This window comes from Ictidomys tridecemlineatus, chromosome 2, assembly GCF_052094955.1.
Source record: "Ictidomys tridecemlineatus isolate mIctTri1 chromosome 2, mIctTri1.hap1, whole genome shotgun sequence".
NCBI classification, from domain to species: domain Eukaryota; kingdom Metazoa; phylum Chordata; class Mammalia; order Rodentia; family Sciuridae; genus Ictidomys; species Ictidomys tridecemlineatus.
In genome coordinates this window covers 182,648,827-182,666,126 of record NC_135478.1, presented here as the reverse complement: position 1 = coordinate 182,666,126, position 17,300 = coordinate 182,648,827, and the positions used below count along the sequence as shown (strand labels likewise).

Here is a 17,300-nt window from a genome sequence, read left to right as displayed (position 1 = left end):
TTGATCAGAGAAGTCTCATTTTCTGGCTTAAGTTTTCAAGAAGACACAGTACTAGAAACTAGACTAAAGGGAGCTGGAAACACAAACAGGGAGAACTGTAAAAGGTTATACAAAAACTCAGGGGAAGGACTCCACACCTCAGTGTTAACCCTAAATATATCAGTAGAGTAATACAGAGTCTGTTAGTATTAAAGTAATGCCATTTCCCTCTGACTGATTCCCATTCAATGTAGTTTCCTCTCTTTCTTTTCCTCATTGCTTTACACAAAGACATTATTATTTCTTCATTTAATTTGCTTTTAGTTTTCTTGTAAAAAAGCAATATAGAAAAATATTATTTTCATAGATCCCATTTAGTTAACATTTTCCAATTCTCTATTTTAGTCTCCTTTTTAATAGAAATTTAAAAAATGTAACAATTTGAAGGGCAACCAAAAATCTTTTTGCTAATGTTTTTGTTAAGAGTTTTTCATTTAACCATTTTGACTCCACATTTTTGTTGTTGTTGTTATTATTTTTGTTCTTTTTACCAGATAAATTTCCTATCAAAGGAATGTCTAGCATTTTAATGTGGGTCTATCTTTAACTTCAATACTAAGATAGCTTTTTTTTCTGAATACATTTTTTTTGGTACACAAATTCATTATAAAATAAAAATAGATGTTGCCTTTCTTTTGGTACTTGAAAAATCAAATAAGTACATCATATGCTATGATTTAATTAGAATACAATCACTCCCTTTCTCTGCATGTTTAACAATCCCTCCTGGCATCAGATCCATTTGAAATCTCAATGTTATTTTGAGATAAAATGTTTTGTGCATTATCATCCTTTATGTCTGTTTCATCCAATAGGTTATAAATTCCTAGAGAGTAGATTTCATGAATCTTCCTTTAATCACACCCATTTCCTTGTCCCTCATTGACTGATGGGTATATGATTAATTTAGGCATTTCTCATGTTATTTCTCATTCATTTCTGGTTTCCTTGCTGAAGCACCTAAAGAAATCTTATTAAATATACTAAAAATGTAAAACCTATTATTATTATTTTTAATTTAAGTGGAAAATTTTGTGAGTCAGGGTGGAATTAGGAATTATTATTATTTGGAATTAGGAATTATTAATCTCAAAAAGGAATTTTGTTCTATTTGGTATCCATGTAATTTACCATTCTCTCAAAAAGAGATTAAATATTTCAGTGTACTGATTAGCTTGAATCAAAGGTTATCTGAAGCTTTTGCTCTCATGAAGAGAGGAAATGAAAAGGGACACATTGATTTATTGAAGATGATTAACAATTGTACAATTAAATTTATAACTATAAAAATATATTCTTGTTTCTAAGTGGTTTAAATTAACTCTCATATATAAAAAATGAAGTTAATGAATCAATGTATCATATCTATATGATGTCACTACTTTTAATCATATCTTTTTGATGTCCCCCTTTTATTTGAATGTTTGATTTTATAAACTTTGTACTCCCTCAATATCCCATTTCTCCATTTTGTAAGCTAAGAAGAAAGTATTGAGATACTTGTATTTTTGGTATCATACTTCTCCTGAGTCTATGTAGAGCAATTGGTACCCATATAATTTATTGTCTAAATTGGGCAGATTTGAGGGTTTTAAGATGCACTATAAAATATCTCACTAGAGCAGTGGATATAAGTTTTAACTGTCCCTGGTAAGCCAGAATTTCTGGCCACTCTATAGACAGGTGTGATGGGAACCCATTTTTTTTTTTTTAATCTCATAGTTAAAGGGGAAGGAATTTCCAGGATAGAAAGAAAGGAACACTTTCATCTGCTTTTTACCTCTTCTCTGATTCTTTCTCAGTGGAGAGGAAGTGACTTTGCTGATCAATGAATCTGAGAGAAGAAACTGAGCATAATCTCCAAGTTTGGCCCTGCCAAAGCAGCCAATGCGATGCTTGATACTTCTGAAAAGAAAGCCTTCCCCAGATGCTTGTTGTAAAAGTTTCCGATATTGTATATAAAACAGCTTTTGTTGACTTCAGAATTCTAATTTTATATGTCCATATGGACTTTTAGAACATTAAATTTAAATATATCCTTTTCCTCACCACATTCTCCTCTACTGTATATCTTGTAATAATCTTGGAATAAAATGTTCCTTTTAAAAGAGAGCTTTCTTCTCATTTCTACATATAAAAGAATGCCTTAGTTGTTCTTGAGAATCTTCTGTTTACTTGTTAATAAGTAATCAGATTTAAATTGAACTCATGACTTTTGGAATGTATTAGTAATGCATTTATTAGAAAATAAATCAAGTTCCACCTTCTTTATTTTGTTTATTCTTTACCTATGTTTATTATCAATATAAAATTTAAAAATACAACCCAACTTGTAGATCCTAAATTGGGAAATATTTTTTTAAATAATTCTTTTAATGACTTTCCTACAAAAGAGTACAGCTTTGAGTATATGTTATTTTTGAACACCTTCCTATTATTAAATTTTCATTATAAGGCAGAAACAAAAGGCACTAAAGGCAAAACCAAATATTAACAAATATCTATTTTCAATTGCTTGAAAAAATAAGATAGCTTAATAAATAACTGAAAGATATAGCACCATTCAAATAAGATATACCTTTTAGATTATGAAACATATGCAACTGTATATCACTGCGTTATTCGGGGTTACCTTACATCTGACCTTGTTGGTATTTCCAGACTGAAAGACACTAAGCTCCAGGTACCTGGTTATTTACTATGACTAAATCTGGTGTTGCTCTATTCTGTTAGTCCTTCAGGAATAAATTCAATTGAGCACCTGAAGTTGAGAGGCCTGTCCCATTCTGGCCTCCATTCTTTGGAAGTATTCCTCCCTTTTCTCTAGCTAAAGGATCTCCAGGGAGAGGGATGGAGAGGCTACTCTTGAGTGTGAGGAAGAATGTTGCCTTCCCTGGATGGACTTACACTAACTCCCTTTCCTGTTGTAACACTGCTACTGTTGGAGATCCTCTTTCTACATCTGCTCACCTTGGCTAAGTTGCCTGTCCTGGTCCTCATCTCCACAGCTCACCTTTCTTAAATGCCCCTTATCTTTAGATTCACTGTACTGTTCTTCATTTTTTTTTGTACCATTGAATATTTTCCCTTCTTCTTCAACAAAATGTAGGTTATTACTCAAAATCCTATCTACTGGTCTCATCTTTTCTCTGCAGGTATTTTCCTTTGTGCCAACCATTACCTCAACCCCAAACTCCATGCTTTAGAAAAATTCCTGAAGGCCTACTCCTCATGTCCAGTTGAAGATACATCCACTTCAGAAATCCATGTCTGTTACCACTTGTACATGCTCTTTGTCTCTCTTTTTCTACCTCTTTCTTCTTGTTATGCCCTCCATCTAGAGTACCTTTGAAACATCAACCTGTTCTGATTTCTGCTTATTTATCAAGTCTTAGGTACCACCTCTGGTGAAGCTAGTCTAGATCTTAACTACATCTGATATCTTCATGATTTGAACTCATTCAGCATCTTAGGGAACTGATTTTACTCCATAGAACATGTAGGTTATTTCTACGATTGTCTTATCTTTGGACTGCATCTTGTAGTTGCCTACCACTATACCACATTTTTATGCTAAGAAAATGAAGCTTGTTTTCCCTGCCTAACCAAGCTGATTATTCTCACAAACTATCAGCCACCTGATGTGAATAAACACAGTAGCAAATTGCATTTTATAGTGTGACACTGTTGTTTTTGCAAAGAAGTGTATGCCAAGTGTGGTTATGCACATATACTTCCTGACTTACCATCTAGGATAAATGATTCTCATATGTAGCAATACTACCAATTCCAGTTTTCACAGACCTAAATTTTTGCCCTGGGAACATCGCCAAGATTTACTTAGAGGAGTATTAAAGGAAGGGAGGGAGAGAGAAGTTTCTCATTTAATTAGCAACTTTGCCTCCCTTATGCCCACTGGATTTACTTTATGCTCTATGATCATAGTTCGCCAAACAATTTTGTCCCAGCCCTTTCCGTGTGACTGCCAACCTACTCCAGCCCATTGAATACTGATCCCTTTTATCTCCCCAGGTAGCTGGGAAGCTTGAGATTTTTTTTTAGTTCCATGGGAGAATTGTTGGCTCTCTTTTATCCAGAATATTCAGGCTCTTGAAAGGAGTAGTCAGGGTGGGTCAGTAGATGATCAAGCTCAGTTTCTCACTGTATCTATACCTATTCCTTCTGATCTTTGGGCACTGGGACTCAACCTACCTATTATTTGAATGTACTGCATACCATTTGTATTATCTCCACTATTCTCAGAAGCCTAAATTTCATGTAACAGGTCCTATAAATTTGGAAGCCTATCCACAGGCCAGATTCAGTTTTTCTCTCATCATTCTGGCTCCATGCAGATCAGAAGATGCATCTGTACTTCTGATTATGTTAAGGGGCTGCTCTTCTGGGAGCTCATAGAAAGCCTGGGTGTCTGGACTGATGGACACTACATTTTAACCCAGTAGAGATGCTGCTATAACCTAGGAGAATGTGGATTTGTAGGAAAAGAAGTGCCTGTAAGGGTGCCCATAAAAATATATTTTGAGTAATGAGAATATCATGAATCCTGATTTTTGTCCTTTTATGTTCTCTATTTAATGCAATGATTATATAATTTACCCACTAGTTTTTGAAAAGAGAAAAATCATCATTCATCCCATTCTTCCAGGTATCCTAAACACAAATCCCTTGCCTCCCTGTTCCTATCTCATGCATGTGTATGTATCCAATGTGCATATACATTCCCACATTCCCTCCACATAATAGACTGAATTTCTTAGAGGTAAATGGTTTTGTGTTCATCTTTACCATTAGACACAGTATCATCAACACAGTGTCATCAACTCTCAATGTTCACTAAGTCAAGTCCATGTGTTAGGATCTCTAAGAATCTTGGTTTGCCTATTATTTCAAATTATTTGTTGATACTTTGATTTTCTGTGTAACTAGATATGAGTTTTCTATATAAGTAGTAATGCTGTTCACAGTGGCACAGTGGCAGCACACCCTTAATCCCGGCAATTTGGGAGGCTGAGGAAGGAGGATAACCAGTTCAAGGCCAGCCTCAGCAATTTAGCAAGACTCTGTATCAAAAAAAAAAAAGGTAATAAAACTAATAATGTTTCCAAATCACTGGGGAAATGCTAAGATCTATGATTGGTGGATTCTATGGTAAGAGTATATTTAGTTTCATGAGAAACTGACAAACTGTCTTACAAACTGGTTGTGCCATTTTGTATTCCCATCATCAATGAATTAGTTTTCTGTTGCTCAATATCTTTGTCAGTATTTGGAATTGGAATTGTTTTAAAATTTGGTCATTCTAATAAGTTCATAGTGGTATTTCATTGGTTTTTTTTTTAGCCTGCAATTCCCTAATGGCCTCTGATGTTGAACATCTTTTCATATGCTTATGTATCATTAGTATATTCTCTGGTGAGATGTCTATTCAAGTATTCTGCACATTTTAAAATCTTGTTCTTTGTTTTCTTGTTTTTGAGTTTTAAGAATTCCTTTTATATTATTGATAACAACTCTTTGTTGGAGGTGCCTTTTGCAAATGTTTTTTCCTAGTCTATGGCTTGTCTTCTCATATTTTTAAAGAGCAGACATTCTTAATTTTAATGAAGTCCAGTTTATCAATTGTTTCTTCCATGGATCATCCCTTTGGTATTATATCAGAAAAGTCATTGCCATGCCAAAGGTAATTTAGATTTTTCTCTATTTTAACTTATAGTAGTTTTATAATCTTGTGTTTTACAATCTATAATGTTTTAAAATGTGTAGAATTATGTTGGTTTTATCACGGCATACTTTTACCTGAGTCACTGCCTGAAACATATCAAATAATCAGTAAATTCAAGTGTTATGAGTGTGTATATGTGTTATAAATTGGATTACTTAGATCAGTTTTATACTTTGAATTGCAAAAATGACTATAAGAGGAATAAAATCTCAGTAAATATCAAACATCATATGGAAAGAATTCATTATATTGAAACTCGTGAAATTCATAATTCATAATTTTATTACTGTAGTAGATGTTTGTTATAAAAGGCAGAATGGGGACCAATATAGTACTAAAATAATGTTTAGTAAGTTCTTCATGAACTAGTGACAAAGATAGATTGTGTATATTTATATATTCAAATATGAAAAATTAAAAATAAAAAATATAACAGAAGGAAAAAAACATGATTAAAATCTAGAAAGGAAAATTAAAAATAGATTTTATTAAAGTACATACATTAAACTTTTAGCTATTTGTCTATGAAAAGTTCAACGTGATCTGACATTTAACAAACCTTTCTTTCCAACGTGTCACAGTATATTAGGCATCTATACCAAACATGTGCAGTCATGACAAAAGGGAAGTAATGAATAATATTCATGGAGAGTAGGCACTGTTACATTCATTTCCCTGAATAACAAAGATAAAGATGAATGTTTACTCTTCTTTTTCAGGGAGTCACATTCAGGTCCCATATTTAGAGAAGAATGCAGGCTATGAAGACATTTCTAGTGAGAGATTCATTTGGTGCCATCATACAAATTCCACACAAAGTCACTGTCTCAATAAAATCCAACCAATTTAAGAGTAAATTATCATTTACATTTGTTGATTTAAAAAGTCAATATATGGCTGGGAAGAGTGGCGAATACCTGTAATCCCAGTGGCTTGGGAGGCTGAGGCAGGAGGATCAAAGCCAGCCTTAGCAACTTAGCAAGGCCCTAAGCAACTTGGAAAACCCTGTCTCAAAATTAAAAATAAAAAGTACTGGAAATATAGCTGAGTAGTAAAGATCCTCTGGGTTCAATCTCCAGTAACTAACTAAATAAATAAAATAAAAAGTCAACATACAGAAACCCTTGAATTTCTTTACAAACTTGGGGTGCTAGGTTTTGTGATTTTGGTTGGTGTCTTTTCCTACACTTAACACATTAAATAATGGCAGTAGGAACTACACAAGAAGTAATATTTGACTCTTTCGCTAGAGACGCTGATTTTAATTATTTCAGAAAAAAAATTCTGTGGTTCCTGTATTTAAAAACTGTATAGTACATTATAAAATAACTTGGAAACATAACCTCAACCATATGCCTTTCAGGTGAAATCCTACTGACAGGAATGTGTCAACTCTGAGATAGTCCTTGTATTCTGGGAAGGTTCTTTGGCAGTTTTTGTCCCAACTGACTTGTTAGAGGGGATTAAAGAGCCAAGTTTCATTTGGAATTTAACTGCTGAAAATAGTCCAGTTTCTTCATGGAAAAACAATGGAGTTAAAGAACTGACAGGTTTTTAGACTTATTTGTGTGTTCCAGAGAAGATGCTGGCACCAAAATTCATAATCAACAACAAATAACTAGCATCACTGTTTTCTGTTTTGCCTGCACTGGTTCTAAGGATAACTGCTTTCTGTCTTAAAAACAATTAAAAAAAGCCCTTTGAGGCCAGTTCATTTCAAATTGCATAAAAGATATTCTTTACTTACTGCTTAGAACAGTTTGTTATTTCTTTCTCTTTTATTTAAAATCTGCTAAAATGCAATAGTTGTTAATTTTCAACTGGGCATGTCTCTGGAGTCACTTTTCCAATAAGAAAGTTATGTCAAACCATCCAACTTCCTTTTTCGGTTCCTTCTCAGCCAAAGTCTTGTCAGTACAGAATGGTTTGGGTTAAATACTCGGTTATAGGAAATTCAATTCAGAACAAAAAGCAGGTAGAACTTCCTTAGTTGAGGGTGTGTAGGAAGGTTTTTAGAGTTTTTATTCACTGGATCTTTCCCCTTCACATTTCAAGAAAAAAAAATGTTTCCTTTTTCTTCCCTTATTCAGATGAAAGTATAAATGCAGCCTACATAGCACTGAACCTCATCTTTTAAAATATTCAGTTTATTGTGTACCATTTGACTCCATCGTGCATAATTTTCTTCTTCTCATTTTTAAGGACTGCTGTAATGCTGAGAAGTACAAGCCATGTGTAACCTGGGGGTGACCCACTCAGGGGTGCTGCTGCTTTTCATCACAGTCACTCAGTCAGCTCTCAAACCAGCAATGCCTCCCGTGATCAAAGACCAGCCTTTCAACATTTTCTGGGCAGCTTCGACAGTTTATTGTAAGGATTTCTTCAAGGTGAATATGAACCTTCAATCATTTAACATTATATCAAATCCTTTAGAGACTCACAGTGGATCAACAATTGCCATATTCTATCCAAATGAATTGGGATATTATCCTTTTTTCTCCCAAGATGGAAAATCCTTTAATGGAGGAATACCGCAGAATATGAGCCTTTCTAAACACGTTAAGAAAACGGCCGAAGATATTGCCAAAGCTGTCTCTTGGTGGCAGTCGGAAGGACTTGTTATTATTGACTGGGAAGGTTGGAAGCCCCAGTGGGAGAGGAACTGGGGCAGCAGAATAATATATAAAAAGCACTCCTTAGCCTTCACGAGACAGCATCACCCTGAGTGGCCAGAAGCCAAAGTGAAAACAGTTGCCCAACAGGAATTCGAAAAGGCTGGAAGGAGTTTTATGAATGTCACTCTCACATTGGCTTTAGAAATGAGACCAAAACATTTATGGGGCTTTTATCTCTATCCAGATTGCTACAATTATGATTACAGGATAAACCCAGAGTTCTATACAGGTAATTGCCCAAATGATGAGATTTTCCGCAATGACCAGCTCCTTTGGCTGTGGAACAAAAGCACAGCACTTTTTCCTTCAATATATTTGGATAAAATACTAAAGTCAAGTTCAAATGCATTGAAATTTGTTCATTATCGAATTAGAGAAGCCATGAGAATTGCTGAAATGGCTAGACAAGATTATGCTTTGCCAGTTTTTATTTTTTCCAGACCATTTTATTTGAAAAGTATTGAAGTTCTGTCAGAGGTAAGAAAAGGTACATTTATCCACATAAAAAATATAAATTTAGTAGAATGTTTTAAAGTCTAGAAAGAAACATTGTGGGATATTTTCCCCTTGATAATGGAATGCAGTTATATTATTAGAGGCATGCATTTCTTCAAATGTCAACCCAGAATGATGGCAACTAAAAGTGTGCTTAGAGATTTTGGATAATGATTCTTATCAGCTTAGGATTCACAATGGTTTCTTGCAGAACAATTTTAAATTTAAAGTTAAATAATGTAACAGATTAATATTAACCAGGGATACATTTCAGAATCAGCTTCTTAATATGAGAGCATACACAATAGTTCTCCAAGTCAGATTCATACTAAATGGAGCTCTGGGTAAATACTGAAGCAGTTACATTTTTCATTGTATTACATTTTTCTGTTTTAATTTATTAGGTTAACTGAAAAATTAGCATGGATCATGTTGATTATTTCTTTAAGAGTCTACAATGTGAGCTAGTAGTATCATTCGATTAAAAGTGATTTATACAAATAGATATTGTCTTTAGGCTTAAGCCAAAGCAGGGTGCAGAGATGAGGGGATGGACTTGTTTGGAAGATAAAGAGTTTGTGGACACTGCAAGTGTTCAAGTGTTCACTGGATCATCACTTTAGGACATTAATGTAAGGATGCAGTCATTATATAGATGGCTATATAGCAAAAACTATTAAATATCCATTCATACCTGAGAACCGACCATTCTATAATTTTAGTACTCTATATAGAATTGTTGAAAATAACACACAGCTCACTTTCTTAGATCATTTATGTTTGAAACAGTAGTAATTCTTCCTAAAAAATATCAAACTTAAACTATTGCCTGAAATATTATTGACTAGGTGTCTTATCATTGTAGGATTTATAAGAGTTATGCAAATGGAGGGTTGATTTAATAAATTTAGGAAAGAAAGAATCCTAGCATCACGGTGACATTGTATCTAATCTACCTCCTACTTACACACAGAATCCTTTTTTTTTTTTTTTGGCCTGGCTTCTGTCTTTGCACTTTTTTAGTGGGGTGGTTGCTGTATCAGAAGAAGAACTGCTGTTTGGGGACAATATTAATGCCTAGAAATTTCTTGAGTATGTTGAATTTACTTTGCCTCTAAGTTCAGATCACTAGTTCCCATTTCACCTTCTGGTACAGCATAGAATAAATTAAATCTTTCAAAAGCCACTCTAAATATTTTAAGACACTTATTAGGCTTACCAAAGTGTTTTCACTAAGGTATTACTCAAGTGGCAGATTTCTCAAATCATGCCACTTTTACAAATTCTTTTGGGAAAAAAGAGTAGGTTTGTATTTATTCATTTAAAATAATTTATTGAGTGTCTATAATCTGTTGGGAATAATGTTACAAACAAGAACAGTAGAATATAACAGTAATCCATGAAGTCTAATTTGCATTTGGATTCTGCTTATCTACAAGGATTCATATGCTTTCACTTCTCCCCCAAAACTGTGGTTGACCACAAGGAGTTCCCGGCAGTTCTCTCTGTAGACAATGCTCTTCTTTGCATATGACCTTCTGTGTCTTCCTTCTGGGCATAAAACTCTTTCTCTCTTTTTTGCCTTGTGAATTCATTCTCATTCTCAAAGACCTACCTGAAATTTCACCTGTTCAAGGAAGCCCTCCCAGACTCTTCTATGCAGAATCAAGAATTTATTCTCATTTATATATACTTTCTGGGTGCTACTAATATAGCTATTAATTTATTACATTTGCAACTACTTGTGTACATGTCTGTCTCAAACATCACTCTAAAGAAGTTACTCAAGAAAGGGAACTGGAATCTCTTTACTGCCTAGAATGTTGCCTGGAACATCATAACTTTTTGTGGAATAACTAAGAATACAAGGCAGAATCCTTCTTTCTAGTTCTTTGGTAGTCTTTTGCTTTAGAAACAGAGATGGCATTATTAATGTGTTCTTTACCACAGTTGATGGGTTTAGTCTTATATTATTAAATTATCAATGACTAAATGTGATTTGGCAGAAAATGCTTCTGATACTTCTCTTTTCCAGGAGGACTTAGTGCACACTATTGGTGAAAGTGCTGCATTGGGGGCAGCAGGAATAATATTGTGGGGAGGAAATGAATATTCTGGTTCAAAGGTAAGCAATTATTTCTCTCAGCCTCTTGAATACACTCTAGATAGTGGCTTGAAAATATTCCACATCAGGTCCATTGGTGACTGACTGTCTGCTCACCTGACTTAAATGAAGTTCAAAGAGTATAGGGATTGGCATTGTTTGAGCACCTACTTTATACCAACCACCATAGTTAGCATAGGTGTAGAAAGAGCACCCTCCTCATCAGGCTGCCCAAAGTGAGAGACTGATTATTTCATTCTGCAGGTCTAATTTGGGGCACATTAATTAACCTCTTGGAGTCTCAGCTTCTGCATATAAAAATAGAACTAGAATTAAGCTGAATATGCAGGAATTTTAGTAAACAAAGTGGCATTATATATTATAATACACTATATGTTATGTATGATGCCATTATATATGACATATGACAAAGAAAATATTTGTACAGAGGACAAAGAAAATGATCTAATATTTAAAAAATAATTATTTAATCTACACTGAAGGTGGATGCTCCATAAATGATTCTTTATTTTTCTGATTACTGTGACAGAAATATGCATGGGAAGTAAACTATTTTTATGTAAAGGTTTATGGACAATTTTCTTTTCTCATTTCACAGTAAGAACACTTAACATGAGATCTATCTTAACAAATTTTAGCAAAGTTCAAACACATTACTGTTAACTATAGATATTGTGTCATACAGTACATCTCCAGCACTCGGAACTAAGATGAATGAATCTTTGAATAACAACTCTCCATTTTCTGTCCTCTAACCCTTGACCCCTACTATTGTATTCTCTTCTTCCATAAGTTTGACGTTTTATAACCCTTGTATAAATCATGCAGTATTTGTCCTCCTCTGATTGCCTTATTTAAGTTAGCATAATGTTTTCTGGATTCACTCTTATGTTGTCACAAATGGCAAGATTTCCTTCTTATTTTATTTGGTACCAGGGATTGAACCTAGAGGCATTTAACCACTGAGCCACATCCCCAGGCCTTTTAAATATTTTATTTAGAGACAGGGCCTCACTAAGTTGCTGAGGCTGGCTTTGAACTTTGAACTTTCGAGAGTCCTCCTGAGATGTGGGATTACAGGCCTGTGCCACCACGCCTGGCAAGATTTCCTTCTTTTTAAGGGTGAATAACATTCCATTGTACATATGTATCACAGTATCTTTTTCCACTCATCTGTTGATAGATACTTGGATTGTTTTCATACTTGGCCATCATGAGTTCTGAAGTGAATATGGTCGTATAGATCTCTTCAAATTCATGACTTCAAGTGTTTTGGATCTGAACCCATAAGTATGTGCAGATATATATCCACAAGGATGTATGCATGTATGCATGCATGTATGTATGAATCATATGGTAGTTCTATTTTTAATCTTTTGAGGAATGCCATAACTCTTCCCATGGCTCCTATACCATTTTACATTCATACCAACAGGGTGAAAGTGTTCCAATTTCTCTACAACCTCAATAACTTTTGTTGTTGTGGTTGTTGTTATTACTAAATTTTAGCTACCCAAACAGGTATGAGCTGTTATCTCATTGTAATTTTGATTTACATTTTCCTGATAATTAACAATGCCAAGCATGTTTTTATGTCTATTGGATATTTGTAAGTCTTTTATTTGGGGAAATGTTTGTTAAAGTCCTTTGCCTATTTTTAAAAATTGGGTTATTTGAATATGTGCGTGTTTTTGTTTTTCTTTTGCTATTGAGTCATGGTAGGAGTTCCTTACATGTTTTGAAAATTAGCCTCTCATCAGAGATAAGAGTTGGCTTATATTTTCTATCATTGCATGGGCTCTTTTCATTCTGCTAAGTGCTTTGCTCTCCCTTTGCTGTGCAGAAGCATTTTAGTTCAATGTTGTCCCACTTGTACATTGCTGCTTTTGTTGCCTGTGCTTGTGTTGTTCTACCCAAGAAATAATGGCCAAAATCGATACCAAAGAGTTTTTACCCTATATTTGCTTTTGGGAGTTTTAAATGCCCAATTTTTAATCCATTTTGAACTGATTTGTTTGTATGGTGTGATGCAGAAGTCCAGCTTCATTTAGACCAGTTTTCCCAACTCTATTTGTTGACCGGGTTGTCTTTTCCCTATAGTGTGTTTTTGGCACCCTTTTCAAAGATCAGTTGGCCATGTATATGTGGGCTTATTTCTGGACACTATTCTGTTCCTTTGATCTATATATTCTTTTTAAAATTCCAGTACCATAGTGTTTTAGTTACAGTAGCTTTTTAACATACTTTGCATGGGAAGTGTGAGGCTTCCAGCTTTGTTCTTTCTGAAGAACACTTTGGCTTTTCTGAATCTTTTGTGGTTCTATAAGGATTTTAGAAAAAAATTTTGAATTCTATAAAAAAAATACCATTGATATTTTTATGGGAATAGCATTGAATCTGTAAGTCACTTTGAGTAGTATGGGAATTTTAACTATATTATGTCTTCCAATCCATGAACATGGGATGTATATTTATTTTTGTGTCGTTTAATTTCTTTAATTAATGTATTGTGTTTTTTCAGAGTAAAAATCTTTAACTTCCCTGGTTTATTCCTATTTTATTATTATTTTTTAAAATATTTATTTTTTAGTTGTAGTTGGACACAATACCTTTATTTGTTTTTATGTGGTACTGAGGATTGAACCCAGGGACTCACGCTTTCTAGGCAAGCACACTACCACTGAGTCACAATGCCAGCCTCCCTATTTTATTCTTTTTGAAGCTATTTCATTTTTAATTGGTTTTTCCCAGTTATACATGTCAGTAGATTCCATTCTGATGAAATTATACAAGCATGGAATATGTCTTATTCTAATTATAATCCCAGTCTTATGAGTGTGCATGATGATGGGATTCACTTAGGTATTTTCATATGTGTATATAGGAAATTATATATTAGATTTATTCTACTGTCTTTCCTATTCCTATTTCCTCTAAAATAGATTGATTTCTCAATTTCCTTTTTAGATGATTCATTATGAGTATATAGAAATTGAACTGATTTTTGTATGTTGATTTTGTATGCTGCAACTTTACTGACTTTTTTTCTATCACTACATTTATGTGTGTGTGTGTGTGTGTGTGTGTGTGTGTGTGTGTGTGTATGGTCTTTTGGGTTTTATACATATAAGATCTTATTATCTACAAACAGGATAATTTTACTTATTTTCTTCCAATTTGGACTCATTTTATTTTATTTTTCTTGCCTAATTATTCTATGACTTCTAGTACTATATTGTCAGAGTAAACATCATTGTCCTTTTCCTTATCTTAGAAGAAAAGTCTCCAACCTCCCACAGTTGACTATAATGTTAGTTAAGTTCATCTTTTTCCTATAATTTTCTATTGTTTTTTTCCCCCTAGTTTGTTGAGAGTTTGTAAATCATAAAAGAGAGTTGAATTAATGGAAACAAATGAATAAGTCGGGTATATTTATTTGGATAAAGATTTAAATTAGAAGTTAAGAACAGATACCCTGAAGTTCAGCAGTGTTTGACATAATGGTGAAATGCCATTTGTTGAGTCCTAGGAAACTGATGACCAGCTACTGGTAATGAGATGGAGACAGGAAATCCACTCATCCGATGAAACAAGTAGCAACTACAATGGAGCTTCCAAGAATAGAAAGGTGACTGAGGATGTAGAGAACTGGAGTAACAGGAAGCATGGAGGAAAGCATAGGAAGGAAGAGCACCTCTTAGTGCTGTATCAGCTAGCACTTAACAGGGCTGCACAGCTGAATGGTCTAAGTGAACGGCAGTGCCACAGTGCCTTGTTTCTAAATTGATGACTGAATTGCCTGTTGGCAAAAACATTTATGGTTAGGCTTATAATGCAGAAAATTGCTGTGGCTGTATTAGTAAATCTTAAGACACAGTGTTCTAATTGCTATTTTATAATTTGTTTGGAAATATATTTAAAATTTTTTTCTTTGACCAAGGTATTACTTGGGAGAGCATTTTTAATCTGCGAAAAACTAGGAAATTTTGGCTTACCTCATTTATTATTAACTTATATATACTGTGTTTTGAATGGATTGGGAGTGACTAGTTAGGAAGCTATTGCAATAGGTGAGATTTGGTAGTGACCTGAACCAGGGTGGTAGCAATAGTTGAATTCTGGATATGTTTTGAAGGTATACTGAAAAGGATTTGCTGATGGACTAAATGTGAATAGAAAAGCAGTTAAGAATGACTCCAAGGTTTTGTTCCTGAGGCATTGAAAAGAGGAAGTTGGCACGTGCAGAGAAAATAAGGCTGCCAGAGTTGTAGGGTGGAAAGTGGGTCAGTGGATTAGATTAAAATACATTAAGTTTGAAATGCTTTGAGACATCCAGATAGAGATATAAAATAATTAGGTGAGTAAGCAATCAGTTCAGGGATAAGGTCAGAGAGATTATACGTTTGGGAATTATACTTAAAGCAAAGAGTTGGGATCAGTTTATCCAGAGAAAGTGTACAGCTATAGAAGACAAAATGTCCAAGACTTGAGCCTAAGACACTTCACAATCAAAACATACAAAAGATGAGCAGAAGCTGCTAAAGAATACTAAAAAGAAGCTTTAGTGGGTTGGCTAAAGAAAAACAGGGCAATGTAATATTCTGGAAGTTAAGTGAACAAGCTGTTTCCTGGTGTGGGACTGAGAAAGACCAGGGGACACTCAAGTTGTATTTGATTGTATTTGCTTGGGTTTATGCTCTCTTAATTATAGCTCCCCAAATTCCTTTTTCTCTTTCCCCTCCCCTTCTTTCTTTACTGTTTCCCTATTTCGCCTCCTCCTCCATCTTTAGTTCAATGGTTTTCTTGTTTTATTTTATTCCATCATTCTTAGAAACCTCTTCAGATGGCTCAGACAGGGAGCCTTGTCCTAATTAAAAATAACATTTTTTCCTAAATAAAGTATGAAACTGGCTCAGATCAATTGTGTTTGGAACAAATAATATTACTCACATGATTTTCAGAACCTGCTATTTTCCCAAATGTTACCTTGTTTAACTACCTGTCATTAAGAGCTTTATTCTGTTTTATGATTCTTCATTCGAATCTTCCGTTTACCTCAGGGAATTGTCTCCAGATGATCTTCATGTTCATCTCCCCCTAGAAATGATACAAAACTTGTTTGGATAAGACTCTTCCCAATCAAAGGTGTGGCTCATCGTTTCTGTGAACATATAAAGCTTATCCTTACTTAAATGATTAATCAATGAAAATACTCTTCTTCGTTCACTTTACCAACTGCAAAACTTCAGGCATTAATTCCACCTGGATTATAGAACCACATTTTGAGAGTGCTTTAAGCAGATTTCTATTTTTTCCTATAGGAGACCTGCTTATCTGTGCAACAATCTATTCAAGGGCCACTGGGACACTATGCTGTTAATGTAACATCTGCAGCCAAGCTCTGCAGTCAAAGTCTATGCAACAGTCATGGAAGATGTGTTCGAAAAACACCTGAATCCTCCTCTTATCTGCATATGCCTGAAAGCAGCAGAAAGAAATATGTTCCACAAAAGAGCTTCAGATTTGTCATTTCTGAAAAGAGCAAACTGCAGACAATAATGGACATGAAGAATAGATTTGTGTGTCACTGCTATTATAGCTGGGGTGGAGAGTCTTGCCATCTTCCCTCCTCAGATTTCTTGAGTTGGAAGAACAAGGCTCCTGATGCTAACTTTAACTTCCCAGTTTTTCTTGGCATGAACTTATCTGTGATTCTGATGAAATTTCTTTCCTCCCTACTACAATGTCAAACTTTTTTCTTTCAATAGTAAAGAGTAGAAAATGTTGACTGACTTTCTTCAACCTCAGACATCTTCTACAATATTTATTGGATTTAAAATAAAAAAAAATGTATAAAAAGGAATCACTGACTGCATTTATTGATATAGCAAGGACTTCCTGGATGCTTTCTTGGTTCATGATAGTGACAGGGCTAAGGAAATGACTATGCCTGTTCTTCGGGGAGCTTAAATTATTGTGAGAAAATGAATAATAATAAGTAAACTATGAATACACTAACACACATAGTCCTGATGGTAATAAGTGCTGTGGAGAAAGTAAAGGAAGGTAAAGGAATCAGGAAAATGAGAAAGCACTGGGAATTTATACAGGGTAGTCAAAAAAAGACTCTTTAAGATGATGCTCAGAAGGTTGGAGGAGCAGGTCAAGAGAATATATGGGGAACGCTTCCTTAGAATAGTGAACATCGAATCAAAAGAAAACA

General features: G+C 34.4%; 1 protein-coding gene across 1 annotated transcript; it reads left to right on the top strand.

The window, feature by feature from the left end:
• Nucleotides 1-8,000: 8,000 nt before the first annotated feature.
• Nucleotides 8,001-16,855, top strand: LOC101976844 (hyaluronidase-1-like). Its single transcript, XM_013362246.3, is given in 4 exon segments — nt 8,001-8,934; nt 10,988-11,077; nt 16,399-16,797; nt 16,799-16,855. Coding segments are annotated over 4 exon segments (1,467 nt in total). The 5' UTR covers nt 8,001-8,013.
• The last annotated feature ends 445 nt before the right edge of the window (nt 16,856-17,300 follow it).